Raw genomic sequence first — 18,270 nt, 5'->3', positions numbered from 1 at the left:
AATAATAGCCTGTATTTGACAGGCTGGTAGTTCTGCAACTAATATAGGAATTTAAAGCTGAACTCCAGGATAGGTGACCATTGTCTAAATATAGAAACCATGTGTATTCTTCCTTGAATCTTGGTGTGCTTTGTGTATTTCTTCCAGATCTGTGCCGTAATCCAATGTGAAAATTTACCCCTGTGCAGGAGCTTCCTGTAATAAAGACCGGTCACTGCTGCTCTCTCTCCTTGTGCAGGGTGACTGGTCTCGTTTCTGCCCCTTCCTGCAGTTTTCTGCAGGCAGCCTGTAGTGGGTGGAGCATGCAGGGTTTCTCCCACAGCTCTACTCTCTGCACAGACTTGTACAGCATGGTGAGGATGTCACTGCTAATTATTCCAGGTAATATTTGTGTTTGTAAGGGCATTTGGTGCACACAAAGTAGATTTATATCCTTTGTGGCTATTGAGAATTATATTTAGCTAAAAGGTTCGGCTCGGGTGAGGACCGTGCTGGATCCCTGGACAGATAAGTGTCCTTATACTAAGTCAGCAGGTACAGTATTTGTAGATGCTGACTTTTAATTTTTTTGGGGGGGGAGTGGGGCTCCTCATTAAGGTTCTATTCACACTTATGCGACTTGTCATGCAGCTCTCATGAACGCAGTTGCATGACAAGTCGTTCCCCATGTTTTCCAATGATAACCATTCATATATGCGCAACTTAAAGTTGCAGCGACTTCAAAGTTGTTCATGCACTAATTTGGTCCGACTTTCATGCAACTTGAGGGCCATAGACTTCAATGTTAACCCTCAAAAGTTGCATGAAAGTCGTACCTGAATGTTATACAGTGCAACAGTTGTGCATTATCACTGGTCAAAGCCAAAGTCTTATCCAAGTTGTACCCATCCAAAGTTGCACCAAAGTTGCATTCCAAAGTCGTTGCAAATTTTGAATCATACAAGTAGGTTCGGGCCGAACTTCAGTTGTTCGGACGTTCGGCGAACAGCGAACATTATTCAGGGTTCGTGGTAAATTCGAAAGCGGCGGAACACCATTAAAGTCTATGGGACATTAACGTGAAAAATCAAAAGTGCTCATTTTAAAGGCTTATATGCAAGTTATTGTTTTAAAAAAAAATGTTTGGGGACCCGAGTCCTGCCCCAAGGGACATGAATCAATGCACAAAAAAGTTTTAAAAATGGCCGTTTTTTCAGGAGCAGTGATTTTAATAATGCTTGAAGTAAAACAATAACAATGAAATATTCCTTTAATTATCGTGCCTGGGGGGGGGGCGTGGCCTGGCTCAGGATGTGAGCGGACGTGTTCCTGTGTAGCTCCGGTCTCTCCCTATACAATCCTGCTCCATCCTGATCATCCATCGTCAGCACCTGTTTTCTTTCCAGCCTAATCCCTTCAGGTGTGTCTTGTGCATCATTGAGGGACATTTTGGTTGATGGGAAAGCGGCGTACGAAGAAACAGCCTCCAGTAAAGATGAGCATCGCTACACGCTCCTGCCAAGATGGCCGCCGCCATACTGTCCATGGGCCTAGCTCATCCCCAGCCTCCACTCCGGATCTTTTCGGTGATGGCCTGGACAGATCCCCACCACCCTCCCCAGAGATTCCGGACCCTGCAGCCATTCCTCCGGTACCGACCCCGGGCCTGGCGGTCGCGGATGGCGCCAAGGAACCTACCCTGGCAGATGTCCTGGCCATTATCAAGGTAAACCATGCAGATCTGGTGGGGAAGGTGGATGGGCTTAAGATAGACTTAACTATTATGCGGCAAGATGTGCACAAGCTGCGTGGCCGGGTTACCGAGACTGAACAACGTATCAGTGATTTGGAGGACACTATTGCTCCCATTTTACCTAGACTCAACACATATGGGGGAAAGATTACAACTTTGGAGGATAAGGTCGACGACCTTGAAAACCGCCTACGCAGGAACAACCTGCGCCTGGTTGGACTTCCGGAGCGGGTGGAGGGGTCTGACCCTGTAGCCTTCCTAGAGAGCTGGCTTGAGCAAGAGTTTGGCCGAGAACAGTTATCCCCCTGTTTTGTGATCGAGAGGGCCCACCGAGTCCCCGGGCGCCCCCTACCAGAAGGTCACCCCCCACGTACGATGGTGATTCGTCTCCTTAATTACAGAGACCGCGACTCCATCTTGGGGGCCAAGTCTCCGCATTAATAATGCAGTGGTGTCACTCTTTCCAGACTATTCAGCGACAGTTCGCAACCGTAGAGCCAGCTATCAACGGATCAAGCAGAAACTTCGGGAACAAGATATTCAGTATTCCATGCTTTTTCCTGCCACCCTTCGGGTCACATATCAAGGGAAAGCTCATTTCTTTCAATCCCCACAAGATGCCATGTCTTGGTGGGAAGCAATACCCCGCCCTCCCAAGCCTCCTGCCTGAAGCGGATCCCCACATTATGATGGCTCCACAGCTTTAACAGAAGTTTCTTCTCCTCTTTGGGATCCCCTTGCCTGCATTATAATTTTTTTCTTCCCCCTTCTCCCCCCTTTTTTGCTATATTGGTTATGATGGGCAATTTTTTTCCGTTTCGGTACGGACATGTGCTGACCTTGGAGGATCCTACTTGTCTCCGGAGGGAGAGTACCAAGTCCCAGTTTATAACCGGGCCCGAGCTGCCTTGGGGCTCAGTCCCCTTATTTTATTTCCTTTTGAAACATTATAATTGACTAATGACTTTTTTTGTGGCCTTTGAGCTTATATTTTTTTTCCTGCCTCCTGTTCCGGGCCATGCGCCCCAGGCACGATACAAGTTTAGGGTATAGGCCCACTCCCCTTTTTTGGAGCTGGGCAGGGGAATTAATACCCCTGTTGGGTATTGAATGTGACAATGTCCGTTGTTGTATGGTTGTATGTATGATGTATGTATGGTTGAATGAATGTCTGGCACTGCGACCCTTAATTGTATATGTGGCCGTGACCGGGGGAGGGATTCTTCTTCAGACCCCTCCTGACCCGTATGCACCCATGCTATCAACTCCATGTCTAACGTAACTGTTTGCTCGTGGAATGTCCGCGGGTTGAATTCTAAATTTAAAAGAGCATCCATCTTTGCGGCCCTGAAACTTAGTAAACCACATATTCTGTGTCTTCAGGAGACTCATTTAATGGGGGCCAAGGTGATGGCGCTCAAAAAACACTGGGTAGCCAACCATTACCACTCTACCTACTCAAATTATGCCCGGGGCGTAGCCATATTAATCCGTAACGGATTGCCCTTCGTGTGTCACCAAGTTGTCCTAGATCCCAAGGGGCAGTATGTTATTTTACATGTATCGATACATGACACACCCCTTATTCTGGTGGCGGTGTATTTCCCTCCTCCGGTCACGGCTGCGATGTTTTCTGGTCTTGATATTCAGTTTGCAAATCTGCCTAGCTGTCCTATGCTTATCCTTGGGGATTTCAACTCGGTCTTGCAACCTGACCTAGATAGATTAAAACCTTTGAAGTCCGAGTCCGGGTTGCTCCGTGCGTGGTGTAATACCTATGGATATGTGGATTTGTGGCGCTGGAAATTTCCAGAGGCCAAAGTGTACTTCTGCCAGTCTAGGTCCTATGCAGCCCTTTCCAGAATTGATTTTGCTCTCGCCACAAAGGATTTCTTACCGATTGTTCAATCCATAGCGTATCTCCCCTAGACGGAATCTGACCATTCTATGATACAGGTAGATTTGACTATGGGCCATAGACCCGGGTTTCGAACTTGGAGACTCAGCCCTCTCTGGATCTCTACTCCGGAGATAGCTGAGGGCATCCCGATTGACATGACTATTTATTGGTCTCTTAATACTGACTCTGCTCCTGTGGGTCCTGTTTGGGATGCCTTTAAGGCCGTGGTAAGGGGTTCCTATATTTCTAGAATCAAGAGCTACAGGTCTGCCGGGAGGAGGACACAAGATGAGCTTCGGAAGGTTTTGGAGGAGGCTCGTGCCCGTCATGCGGGCGTCCCCTCCTCTGAAACCAGAGGCGTGCTGACTGAGGCCCACCGGGCGCTGCAGTTGCACTTGGTGGACTTGACCAGGAAGCAACAGTTGTACCTCTCAGCTCGTATACATGAACATGGTGGGAAAAATGGCAGACTCCTGGCATATCTTGCTCACGCGGACTCTCAGGGAACCACGATTGCTGCAATTCACTTACCTGATGGATCGATTACATCCAACGCATTAACTATTAATAAAGCCTTCGCGGACTTCTATGCCACATTATATAAGGGCACGGAAATCCCTCCAGAGACAGACTTTATGGGCTTCTTTGAATCCCTTGACCTCCCGGTACTCAACACCTCCCAGCAGTCCCTCCTAGACAAACCCATCACGCTGGAGGAGGTCACCAAGGCCATAAGCCTCCTTCCCTCTAATAAAGCTCCGGGCCTGGATGGGCTTCCTTCGGAGTGGTACCAAGCGCATGCAGAGGTACTGGCTCCTAGGCTCCTCAAATTGTTTCAAGACTCCCTTAAGTTAGGGAAGCTTCCTGAATCCTTAAACGAAGCACTTATTGTGGTTATACCCAAACCCGGTAAGGATAGTAAACATTGCGGATCCTACAGGCCTATTTCACTTCTGAATGGTGATGTAAAGATCTTAGCAAAAATTCTCGCCCTTAGACTCCAGTCTGTCATCCTCGCCCTTATACCACCAGATCAATCTGGTTTCATGCCTGGCAAGAGTACATTTGATAATATCCGAAGGTTGTACCTACATGTTCATGAGGCGGCACGTGCGGGGCGACCTGGGCTAGTTCTGTCCCTAGATATACTAAAAGCTTTTGATACTGTGAGTTGGCCTTTTTTATGGGAAGCTATGGCACGGATGGGTATTGGCCCAACTTTTATTCACTGGGTCCGCTTACTATATGCAGACCAAGAGCTAGGGTTCGTACAAACATGGATATCTCTGCACCATTTTCCTTAGGACGGGGTACTCGGCAGGGGTGCCCTCTCTCTCCCCTGCTGTTCGCAATAGCCATTGGCTCTGGCTGTGCGGCAGACGGCCGAGATTGGGGGCATCCGCTCGGGCCCGTTGGAGGAAAAAATCTCCTTATACGCAGATGATGCCCTGGTATATCTAGATGGAAGGGAAAGCTCTTTTACTAAACTAATGCAGGTGGTGGAGGAGTTTGGTGCGGTCTCAGGACTCCGAGTGGGCTGGGAAAAATCGCAGGCCTTAGCTATCGGTCCCCCTTCCCCTTACAACTATCTACAGAGGTCATGCATTCAACTGACGCCCTCCCTTAAGTACCTTGGTATCCAGATACATACTGACCTTTCTAGGTACGAGGAACTTAATGTCACCCCTATAGTCCAACAGATGACGGAGAAATTCCATACCTGGTCGTCATTGCCCCTTAATTTAATTGGTCGCATAAACATATTTAAAATGATCTTTCTACCAAAATTTCTCTATAGCTTTAGGGCCTCCCCGGTTTTCCTTACCAAAAAATTATTTGCAAAACTTGACTCTGCCCTGTTTACTTTCATTTGGAACGGTAGCCAACCTCGTATAGCCAAATCATCATTACAAGCGGCCAAGCCTGCGGGCGGATTGGCTTGCCCAAATTTAAGGAACTATTTTCTCGCTTCCCAGCTCACTTATATCCATGATTAAAGAAGAAAAAGCACCGCGCTGTATACCCTTAAACAATTAGCACAATCAAGTAATAAATGACATACAATAAAAAAGAAGAAAAAGCAGCCGCTTATAGGTGAGATACACACACTAAACAATAAATAAAATAGAAGAAGCAGCGCTGTAAACCAAAATGTGATAAATAAATGTCACAATAGTGATAAATAATGCATAAAGTCCATAATCTGATCAATTGAGTCAGTACAGTTCTAACAGTGACAATCTTCAAAGGTGAAACGGATGAGGAACCCCAGCATGGGTCTCTTCCAGAAATAATTAGCGAATGAAACTGGATACCTTCACCGCACCACTGTGATATGAGTAAAATACACGCTTACCAACTGGCAAGCTTAAGAAAGCTTGTGACCTTAACCCGGTCGGGGCCTTTCTTGAGATGGAGACACCACTAAACCGCTCCTTAGACTGTGACTGGACCACTAGCCTCCATAAAAAGGGGAACCTGGATGCAGGAGATGCTAAACTCCTATCCAGGAGTTGTTCTCACAGACTGTGCGGCTGCTGTGCACACACCGGCCCCGACCGGGTTAAGGTCACAAGCTTTCTTAAGCTTGCCAGTTGGTAAGCGTGTATTTTACTCATATCACAGTGGTGCGGTGAAGGTATCCAGTTTCATTCACTAATTATTTCTGGAAGAGACCCATGCTGGGGTTCCTCATCCGTTTCACCTTTGAAGATTGTCACTGTTAGAACTGTACTGACTCAATTGATCAGATTATGGACTTTATGCATTATTTATCACTATTGTGACATTTATTTATCACATTTTGGTTTACAGCGCTGCTTCTTCTATTTTATTTATATCCATGATTGGTTGCACTCTGATCCCCAAACTCCGTCCACGGCTCTTCTATTATCTTTATTTGCATCCCCTACCTCCTTGAAGGACGAACTACATAGGTCAAAAAAAAACGGGTGGTTCCAGATTTTCTCCCGCTGAGGTTTGCTTTATGGCCTGGAGGGAAGGGGGAAAGATACTGACACAATCCCAAGTCGATATTTCGCCACAGACTCCTCTGTGGCGGAACCCGAATATTCCTGAGCTCTATGGTCATCCAGATTCGGCGTGGTGGGCCCGTTTTGGGATCACACACCTCTCACATATTGAGGACAATATACTACTGCCCTTTGAATCCATTAGATTTAAATATGGCATTGCAAACAAATTCTTCTTCAAATACCTTTTATTGCGACATGCCCTCAAGACACAATTTGGCTCATTGACCATAGAGCTCAAGGAATCCTCCATGGAGGACCTTCTGTCATTTCCAGAGATAAACAAACTTGTGACGACCTTTTATGGGCGCCTTCAGGTGATGGGCGTGGATCCTTTTCAGAACTCTCAATGTAAATGGCAAAGGATTATGCCTGAGCTTTCTGAAGGGGACTGGGAGGAGGCAGTGGAAATATGCTTTCAGGATATCATCAGTACAGCTGATGTCCTGATACAATTTAAGTTTATGCATCACCTACATTATACACCCGCTAGGTTGGTTGCAATGGGACTGGGTCAAGATATTGCATGCGCTAGATGTAAAAGGATTGCTGCTGATTTCTTTCATATGTTTTGGACATGTCCTGGACTTACAGCATTCTGAAAAGATGTTTTTTCCTTTTTCAATCGTAAGCTACATATACCGCTGCCGCAAACTCCAGAGGTCGGACTTCTGGGAGTACTAAATGATAGTGTTCCTCGTACTCACACTAGGATGTTGATACGTATTTTATTGTTTAATGCACGTAAGACAATTTTACTGCATTGGAAAGATACTGAACCCCCTTCAGCCCAAGCCTTCTTCCGTATTGTTCATGGGACTCTCCCAAAATTTAAGTTGATATACAAGAGTAGGGCATGCCCTAGGAAGTTCACCAAGATCTTGCAGCCATGGCTGGATGTTTCAAGGGACTTCTGGGGGGATGTCCTCTCCTCGCAGTTATCTCAGTGAGGAGGCGAGGAGATGTGTTCTTAGCAAACATTACTTGACATATATCTTAATATGGATGGAAATTGGTATACGTTCTGGTGAGAGTTTATTCCACAAGGTGTGCCGGAATTATGCTGTATTACTGGTGGTCGTGGGTGACAGATGTGTGTATGGGTGTGTGTATGAATGGTGTGACTTTGTTCTGGTTGGGGTATTACTGTTTTATACAGCTGTACTACTTCATGATTTATGCTATATCTTCATGGAGCTAAATACCTATGACATACATGTATGTAGAGCAGTCTGTATTCTTGGTTCTTTTATTATTTCATCTTTTTTGTATTATTTTCATTGTAAAAATCCAAAAATAAACACCTTTAAAAAAAAAAAATTATCGTGCCTGGGGAGTCTCCTTAGTATGCCTGTAAAGTGGTGCAGTTTTCCCGTGTTTAGAACAGTATCACAGCAAAATTACATTTCTAAAGGAAAAGTCATTTAAAACTTATCGTGGCTGTAATGAATTGTCGGGTCTCGGCAATATAGATAAAAAATGCCATGGGTCCCCCCCCCAGTCCATTACCAGGCCCTTTGGGTCTGGTATTATTATTAAGGGGAACCCCAAACCAATTTTTTTTTTTTAAATTGCGTGGGGTTCCCCCCCAAAATCCATACCAGCCCCTTATCCAAGCACGCAACCAGGCAGGCCGCAGGAAAAGAGGGGGGTTGGGGTGACCAGTTTACGTCACCGAGTGGCCTCGCCCTCAGCTATATAAAAGCTGTCAAAGCGAGAAGCGTCACGCGGCGGGAGCCTCCAATGGAGGTGGAGCTGTTGCGTTTTTTTAATCTTTTTTCGGCTCATCGGGCGGCGTAATAGAAGATGAATGGACATCGCTGGACATTTTTATTCTTTATTAAAGGACTTGTCCCAAAGTGTCTCCTGTCTTTTTTACTATTTGATACACTTTTTTGGTGAAATGGTAGGGGTACAATGTACCCGTTACCATTTCACATGGGTGGGCGGGATCTGGGGCTCCCCTTGTTAAAGGGGGTTCCAGATTCCGATAAGCCCCCCGCCCGCATACCCCCACAACCATAGGGCAAGGGTTGTGGGGATGAGGCCCTTGTCCCAATCAACATGGGGACAAGGTGCTTTGGGGGGCTACTCCAAAGCACCCTCCCCATGTTGAGGGCATGTGGCCTGGTACGGTTCAAGAGGGGGAGGAGCTCCCTCCTCCCACCCACTTTTCCTGCGGCCTGCCAGGTTGCGTGCTCAGTAAGGGTCGGGTATGGATTTTGGGGGGGACCCCTACGCCATTTTTTTTAAATTTTGGCACAGGGTTCCCCTTAAAATCAATACCAGACCTGAAGGGCCTGGTATGGATTTTGGGGGGACCCCCCACGCAATTTTCTTTAAAAATTTTGGTTTGGGGGTTCCCCTTAATATTCATACCAGACCCAAAGGGCCTGGTAATGGATTGGGGGGGAACCCATGCTGTTTTTTTCAATGAGTTTTATCTATATTGCCAAGACCCGACAATTCATTACAGCCGCGATGAGTTTAAAAAAAGAGTTTTTTTTGCTAGAAAATTACTTAGAACCCCCAAACATTATATATTGTTTTTTTTCTAACACCCTAGAGAATAAAATTTGCGCAGCGTTCTTACAAGCGCACTTTTTTTGGAAAAAATTCACTTTTTTGAATAAAAAAATAAAACAACAGTAAAGTTAGCCCAAATCTCCATAGGCAACATTTAAAAAATTCTACAGGTTGCATGTCTTGAGTTACAGAGGAGGTCTAGGGCTAGAATTATTGCTCTCACTCTACCGATCATGGCGATACCTCACATGTGTGGTTTGACCACCGTTTTCATATGCGGGCACTACTCACGTATGCGTTCGCTTCTGCGCGCGAGCTCGTCGGGACGGGGCGTTTTAAAAACATTTTTTTTTCTTTTTTTCTTATTTCTTTTCACTTGATTTTATTTATTTTTACAGTTTTTTTTTTAAAAGAAAAATTGGGTCACTTTTATTCTTATTACAAGGAATGTAAACATCCCTTGTAATAGAAAAAAAGCAGGACAGGTCCTCCTAAATATGAGATCTGGGGTCAAAAAGTCCTCAGATCTCATATTTGGTCTTAAATGCAATAAAGAAAATAAATGTTTCATTTGAAAAAATGACAACAGAAAAATGTGCCTTTAAGACGTATGGGCACATCCGCCGCAGAGATCACTTTTATCTTGTAGCCGACCGCCAGCCAAACACGGGGATACCGGGGTTATGGCAGCTAGCTGATGCCATAACAACGATATCCATCCCAAAAGTAAGGGCGTACATCGGTGTGCGGCGGTGGGCAAGTGGTTAAATGACTTTTTTTCCTTTAGAAATGTCATTTTGCTGTGGTACTGTTCTAAACACGGGAAAAATGCGCCACTTTACAGGCATACTATAGACACCCCCCAGGCATGATACTTAAAAACCCCTTCCCGCCGACCGTACGCAGATGTGCGTACTCGGCTTTTGGGGGTTATACCGGGATGATGCCCGCAGCTGCAGGCATCATCCCGGTACCGTTGTTTACAGCGGGCGATCGGCTATCCGTATAAAACAACCGATGCGGCTAAAAGCCGCTCGGGAGGGGACGTCGATCGGGAGGCCTGGTGTCCAATCGGCTGCCTCCGGCGGCTGGGGGCGGGATGGAACGAAGCCATGAATGGGTTCGTTCCAGCCTTCTAATTGTAAACGCGGAAGCGACGATATGACGTCACTTCCCGTTTACTCGGCTGCCAATGGTGCTGAATTTTAAAAAATACACAGTATTCAGAATCACCATTTTCGGCGATCTGAATACTTTGAAGTGCAGAGGAGGGATCGGGGATCTTTAGACCTCCCTCCATAAAGAGTACCTGTCACCACCTATTACTGTCACAAGGGATGTTTACATTCCTTGTGACAGCAATAAAAGTAAAAAAAAAAAAAAAACATTTTTTTTAAACACAATTTATAAGTATAAAAATAAATTAAAAAAATATATATATTTTTTTTTTAAAGCGCCCCCGTCCCTGCGCAGCGAAGAAAACGCATACGGAAGTCACGCCCACATATGTAAACGGTGTTCAAATCACACATGTGAGGTATCGCCACGATCGTCAGAGCGAGAGCAATAATTCTAGCCCTAGACCTCCTCTGTAACTCTAACCTGGCAACCGTAAAAAAAATTTAAAGCGTCGCCTATGGAAATTCATAGCTACCATAGTTTCTCGCCATTCCACGAGTGCGTGCAATTATAAAGCGTGACATGTTTGGTATCTATTTACTCGGCGTAACATCATCTTTCACATTATAGAAAAAAACTGGGGTAACTTTACTGTTTGGATTTTTTTAAATTCATGAAAGTGTCCCTTTTCCAAAAATTTGCGTTTAAAACACCGCTGCACAAATACCGTGTGATATAAAATATTGCAACAATCTCCATTTTATTCTTTAGATTCTCTGCCAAAATATATATATATAATGTTTGGGGGTTCTAAGTAATTTTCTAGCAAAAAATATGGATTTTAACTTGTAAACACCAAATTTCAAAAATAGGCTTAGTCATGAAAGGGTTAAAGGAATATTTCATTTTATTCTTTCACTTTAAGCATTATTAAAATCACTGCTCCTGAAAAAACGGCCGTTTTTAAAACTTTTTTTTGCATTCATACATGTCCCCTGTGGCAGGACCCGGGTCCCCAAACACTTTTTATGACAATAACTTGCATATAAGTCTTTAAAATTTTCACTTTTGATTTTTCATGTTCTTGTCCCATAGACTTTAACGGTGTTCGTCCAAATTTTTTGCCTGTTCGGATGCTCTGGTGTGAACCAAACCGGGGGGTGTTCGGCTCATCCTTACATACAAGTGTGAATGGAGCCTAACTTTATTACTGACTAAGTCACAGTTGTTTTTGAAATTTTTAAGCATAACTCCAGCTGAAACTTTTTAAAAGCTGAACTTCACTCTCCCAATCAGCACTGACTATTTTTAATCGTTATGCTGCTGGCATTAGTCGATAGATAGGAAAGTATATGAAATTTACTTTCTTTTAAATGTTTTTTTTTTTTACATTTCTTTAGTTATTTCCTGGTTTCCATGCCTAGGCAAGTTATGTTAATACATCCCAGGAGCCTTCAGGAAGGGAGGAAGGGCTTTCTCAGCTAAGAACACGATCCTGTCTGCATGCCTGAGCTAAGGGCAGATAGACACCAGCAGATTTGTTACAGTAAAACTTTAACACAAAAATTATCACCTAAAAGAATCTTGATTGATTATCAGCACTAGGTGTATGCATGCAGTTAAGTCCACTAAGACATACAATAAAGATTATTCAATATTCAGCAATTGAAACCATTCTTTTCTTTTTTCTTTAGATTGGATTGCTGCCGATGTAGCAATGAAGAGCCTAAAGCGGGCAAGAGCTCGCTGTTTCATAACCACATAGTGAGACCCTGTATCAAAATACAGAAAAAATGAGCAGAGATCACACTGAGTGGCTTTATAAATAGGCGTAACTTTTAAAATGGATATTTTCCACAAAAAAAGAATATCTTTTAAAGTGTATGTATAGCCAAAACTTTTTTCAATTCATTGTTATAGAATAGGGAAGGATTAAAACCCTTACTGGTATACATATAGCTGTTTGGGTGTGGGATTTCAAAAGGAAGACCCAAAAGGAAGCAAGAAGAAATCTCTACCAAAGGGAGATTCCCCATTCAGTCAGATGTCATTGGAACAGGTGTCCCCATTGAAGATTTACCCTTAAATCTTGTTCTAATGACAACTGGAAATGTATGTATTTTCCCACCACTTGCCATCTTGGTGACAAGACTCAGCAGACATCGATAAAGCCTGACAGTGGTTTTTAACCCTTCTCTATACTATTTAAAACTAAGAAAAAGTTTAGACTGTAGGTATACTTGTATCCAGCTTACCTGGGAGAGTGGAGACTTGGATTGTTACATCCTGGATATCTGGAGCATTGGATTCTGGGATAAGAGTGACTCTGTAGGTGTTATCTGGGGTTAGGCCATCAATCAGAACTCTGTCCTCATCTCCTGTCAAAGTCTTTCGAAGCATTTGCCTTGGATCTGATGCCAGTGCATACTGTACAGTATAACTTCCTGAATCCAAGGGCATCCGTGACCATGTTATTAGAAAACTAGTTGAGGTTATGTCCTTTACTTGAAGATTTCTTTCCTTTACCGGATCTACAAAAACACACCAAGATACATTTAGGCATCATTCACAGAGGTGGGAAAATTGGCTGTTGGGTCATGTTTTTACAGGTTTCTGACCAGGGCTGTCTTAATAGTATCATGGGCTACTGTGCAAAGTAATGTTCTGGGGCCTCTACAATGGAGACAGTGCAGGTAAACAGACATCAAGTCAGTAGGAGGCAGACAAGCAGAGCTTCCCCTTTTGGGTGGAGCTCCGCATTAACTACATGAACAATCATTCTGTACAGCAAAGAAACAGTGGGAAAACACTACATACATAAAGTAATAAAGCTGCCCCAGTACTCTGACCCCTCTACACCTCAGATATCCCCCCAGCACTCTGACCCCTCTACACCCCAGATATCCCCCCAGCACTCTGACCCCTCTACACCCCAGATATCCCTCCAGCACTCTGACCCCTCTACACCCCAGATATCCCCCCAGCACTCTGACCCCTCTACATCCCAGATATCCCCCCAGTACTCTGACCCCTCTACACCCCAGATATCCCCCCAGCACTCTGACCCCTCTACATCCCAGATACCCCCCCAGAACTCTGACCCCTCTACACCCCAGATATACCCCCAGCACTCTGATCCCTCTACACCCCAGATATCCTCCCAGCACTCTGAACCCTCTACATCCCAGATATCCCCCCAACACTCTGACCCCTCTACACCCTAGATATACCCCCAGCACTCTGATCCCTCTACACCCCAGATATACCCCCAGCACTCTGACCCCTCTACACTCCAGATATCCCCCAGCACTCTGACCCCTCTACACCCCAGATATACCCCCAGCACTCTGACCCCTCTACACCCCAGATATCCTCCAGCACTCTGACCCCTCTACACCCCATATATACCCCCAGCACTCTGACCCCTCTACACCCCAGATATCCCTCCAGCACTCTGACCCCTCTACACTCCAGATATCCTCCCAGCACTCTGAACCCTCTACACCCCAGATATCCCCCCCCCAGCATTCTGACCCCTCTACACCCCAGATATCCCCCCAGCACTCTGACCCCTCTACACTCCAGATATCCCCCCAGAACTCTGACCCCTCTACATCACAGATATCCCCCCAGCACTCTGATCCCTCTACACCCCAGATATACCCCCAGCACTCTGACCCCTCTACACTCCAGATATCCTCCCAGCACTCTGAACCCTCTACACCCCAGATATCCCTCCAACGCTCTGACCCCTCCACACCTCAGATATCCTCCCAACACTCTGACCCCTCTACACCCCAGATATCCCCCAGCACTCTGACCCCTCTACACCCCAGATATACCCTCATGCACTCTGACCCCTCTACACCCCAGATATCCCTCAAGCACTCTGACCTCTCTACACTCCAGATATCCTCCCAGCACTCTGAACCCTCTACACCCCAGATATCCCCCCAACACTCTGACCCCTCTACACCCCAGATATCCCCCAAGCATTCTGACCCCTCTACACCCCAGATATCCCCCCCCCCAGCATTCTGACCCCTCTACACCCCAGATATCCCCCCAGCACGCTGACCCCTCTACACCCCAGATATCCCTCCAGCACTCTGACCCCTCTACACCCTAGATATACCCCCAGCACTCTGACCTCTCTACACCCCAGATATCCGCCCAGCACTCTGACCCCTCTACACCCCAGATATCCCCCCAGTACTCTGACCCCTCTACACCCCAGATATCCCCCCAGCACTCTGACCCCTCTACATCCCAGATATCCCCCCAGTACTCTGACCCCTCTACACCCCAGATATACCCCCAGCACTCTGATCCCTCTACACCCCAGATATCCTCCCAGCACTCTGAACCCTCTACATCCCAGATATCCCCCCAACACTCTGACCCCTCTACACCCCAGATATCCTCCCAACACTCTGACCCCTCTACACCCTAGATATACCCCCAGCACTCTGATCCCTCTACACCCCAGATATACCCCCAGCACTCTGACCCCTCTACACTCCAGATATCCCCCAGCACTCTGACCCCTCTACACCCCAGATATACCCCCAGCACTCTGACCCCTCTACACCCCAGATATCCTCCAGCACTCTGACCCCTCTACACCCCAGATATCCCCCAGCATTCTGACCCCTCTACACCCCAGATATACCCCCAGCACTCTGACCCCTCTACACCCCAGATATCCCTCCAGCACTCTGACCCCTCTACACTCCAGATATCCTCCCAGCACTCTGAACCCTCTACAACCCAGATATCCCCCCCCCAGCATTCTGACCCCTCTACACCCCAGATATCCCCCCAGCACTCTGACCCCTCTACACCCCAGATATCCCCCCAGAACTCTGACCCCTCTACATCACAGATATCCCCCCAGCACTCTGATCCCTCTACACCCCAGATATACCCCCAGCACTCTGACCCCTCTACACTCCAGATATCCTCCCAGCACTCTGAACCCTCTACACCCCAGATATCCCTCCAACGCTCTGACCCCTCTACACCTCAGATATCCTCCCAACACTCTGACCCCTCTACACCCCAGATATCCCCCAGCACTCTGACCCCTCTACACCCCAGATATACCCTCATGCACTCTGACCCCTCTACACCCCAGATATCCCTCAAGCACTCTGACCCCTCTACACTCCAGATATCCTCCCAGCACTCTGAACCCTCTACACCCCAGATATCCCCCCAACACTCTGACCCCTCTACACCCCAGATATCCCCCAAGCATTCTGACCCCTCTACACCCCAGATATCCCCCCCCCCAGCATTCTGACCCCTCTACACCCCAGATATCCCCCCAGCACTCTGACCCCTCTACACCCCAGATATCCCCCCAGAACTCTGACCCCTCTACATCACAGATATCCCCCCAGCACGCTGACCCCTCTACACCCCAGATATCCCTCCAGCACTCTGACCCCTCTACACCCTAGATATACCCCCAGCACTCTGACCCCTCTACACCCCAGATATCCCTCCAGCACTTTGACCCCTCTACACCCGAGATATCCCCCCAGCACTCTGACCTCTCTACACCCCAGATATCCGCCCAGCACTCTGACCCCTCTACACCCCAGATATCCCCCAAGCATTCTGACCCCTCTACACCCCAGATATCCCCTCAGCACTCTGACCCCTCTACACCACAGATATCCCCCCAGCGCTCTGACCTCTCTACACCCCAGATATCCCTCCAGCTCTCTGACCCCTCTACACCCCAGATATCACCCCAGCACTGTAATCATATATCATAAGATACCCCTTGTATTGTGACCCACTACATCCCTGATACCCCCTACACTGTGGCCTCTCTACATCCCTGATACCTCTAGCACTATAGCCACCCAAGCTACCCCAAGCATTGCTACCCCCTATACACCCCAGATCCCCCTTAGCATTGTTTTCCCCCATGCACCCTTGATATCCCCCATTATTCTATCCATGTAGTACCCCCTTTTCCAGGAGGTGGAGATACAGTGCATGTAAACGTTTGGCTCTGTGCCCACCTCCAGCACTGCACTCACCTATACCAATCAACCAGGCAGAAGGAGGGGTGGAGGAGGGAGCATCCCTCCGGACATTCCAAGCCTTTCGGTGCAAACAGTGCTGGACAGCTGGGCTCACCATGACAACATCCGAAATGCTACTTCCGCAGGCAGGCTCTCAGCAGCTCCCACTCCAGCTCCTATCCCACAGCCTTCGAGTCCTGAGCATTCAAGCTGCATGGGACGGGGCTAGAGCATCACTGGTGCTCCGGCCCTGCCCCTCCCTGCTGGCTGCGAAATAATAGGTATTGTTCTGCACAGCACGGCGCCCTGCTGCCAGCCTCCCTCCCCTGTGTGTCCATTACTCTCATTGGCATCATGTGGCCCCTACTTTTGGGGCAGCGTGGGCTCAAGGACCAGCTGCATTGGGGAAAGTGCAGGGGCCCCCCATGCAGCTCGGGCCCCTGGGCATTGCCCAGGTGTGCCCTCTCATTAAGACAGCCCTGTTTCTGACCTCCTATCAATTCCACTCGCAATTGTTCAAACATGATAGTGGTGTACATACAGAAGCGTTAGTGTTGCTTTGCAAGGCAAAAATACTGTTGCCTAAAAAAGTTTAGCAGGCATGCTTTCCAACCACCCCCCATTCACTTTTATTGACAGGCATTGAAAACACTTCATGAGCCCACCATAAATGCACCTACTATATGATATTATGGCACATTTAAGGCGTGGTTGAAAAGTGTCAAATATGATAATTTCCCATTTGGCCTCATTTGCACTTGTGGTTGTGGTATAGTTAAAACACGCAGTGGATCTGCATCCCCCCTCCTTCCCCAACCACTCCCTTTTAAGCTGTAAAGGTAGTGGATGGGGGTGTACACAGGCCATGACAACAATGCTTTGCATCGTGGTGCAGAAAAATGTGCCCCCGCTGTTGTGTTTGGCAGGCAGTACCACCTGCCAAATGTGACCTATTCACCAGAATGAGTCTGCACCACAACTGCCCCACAACCACATTAAATGCAAGTGGTTGCGGTGTGGTGGTGCAGGTATTATAATATAATGTCTCCTCACCATCTGTCAAACATCCTCATCAATTGTCAAATGGATCACTCTTCAGAGGGAACTGCAAGTGTAAACAAGCCTTTTAGGCATTGTAAAAATGTAATTTCACATAGCATTTTGAGGAGCCACTTGAAGACTTGTGAAATGCAGTAATTTTAACTATGGAACACAATTGTCCCGTCTATGGGCTCCACGTGGTCCTCCTTTGTTCAACCAAACTACATACCATCCAAAGTGAAGTTTCCAATCCCCATAGAAAGGACGCAATAGTCTGATAAACACAGAATAAACCTTACCTATTTTAGTGGACACCATGATAACATCAGGTTGAACATGCTGGGCAGAGTGAGGGAAGAGCGCGATTCGGTAAGTGGTATTTGACAGTAGACCACCAACCACCACACCAGTCCCTGTGCCATATAAAATCTTCCGTTGTGTCAACCTTGGGTCCGAAATTGGGGAATACTCCAGAACATAAAGTTCCGAATCTCCAGGCAACCGTGACCAGACCAGACGTAAGCTTGTAGCTGTTATATCAACTGCTTGAAGATTTCTAGTTTGGACAAGTCCTATGAAAAGCAGACAATATCAGAGACAGCTGAAGTGTAAAAAAACGGTAAGTATTGGAAATTGGTATCGGCGAGTACTAAAAGAAAGTATCGGTACTTGTTAAAAAAATGGTATGGGTGCATCTCTAATGAGAATTGTAGGGGAAGGTGGTACTGAGCTAAGAGTAAGTCAGGAGACTCTCTATAATTCATGAAATAATCTTTCTTGTTTGATGGTCTGTGCAGTTGAAAGGTAGATTTGCACATAAACCAGTTATGAAAGAGACTGTGGCCGCTTGGCATTAGTACACCAGGAACCAATGACTAG

General features: G+C 46.7%; 1 protein-coding gene across 2 annotated transcripts in view; it reads right to left on the bottom strand.

The window, feature by feature from the left end:
- Positions 1 to 18,270, bottom strand: part of VWA1 (von Willebrand factor A domain containing 1) — a 212,419-nt gene that overhangs the window by 33,810 nt on the left and 160,339 nt on the right. For both annotated transcript variants that reach the window (XM_073602888.1, XM_073602889.1), the window contains exons 10-11: positions 17,691 to 17,963; positions 12,565 to 12,840 (exon numbers count right to left, since the gene is read on the bottom strand). In XM_073602888.1, the coding sequence (XP_073458989.1) occupies positions 12,565 to 12,840; positions 17,691 to 17,963 (549 nt within the window). The remainder of the gene's footprint in view (positions 1 to 12,564; positions 12,841 to 17,690; positions 17,964 to 18,270) is intronic.

The sequence above is a fragment of the Aquarana catesbeiana genome, linkage group LG10, assembly GCF_042186555.1.
Source record: "Aquarana catesbeiana isolate 2022-GZ linkage group LG10, ASM4218655v1, whole genome shotgun sequence".
Classification (NCBI taxonomy): domain Eukaryota; kingdom Metazoa; phylum Chordata; class Amphibia; order Anura; family Ranidae; genus Aquarana; species Aquarana catesbeiana.
This window is presented reverse-complemented; position numbering and strand designations above follow the sequence as displayed.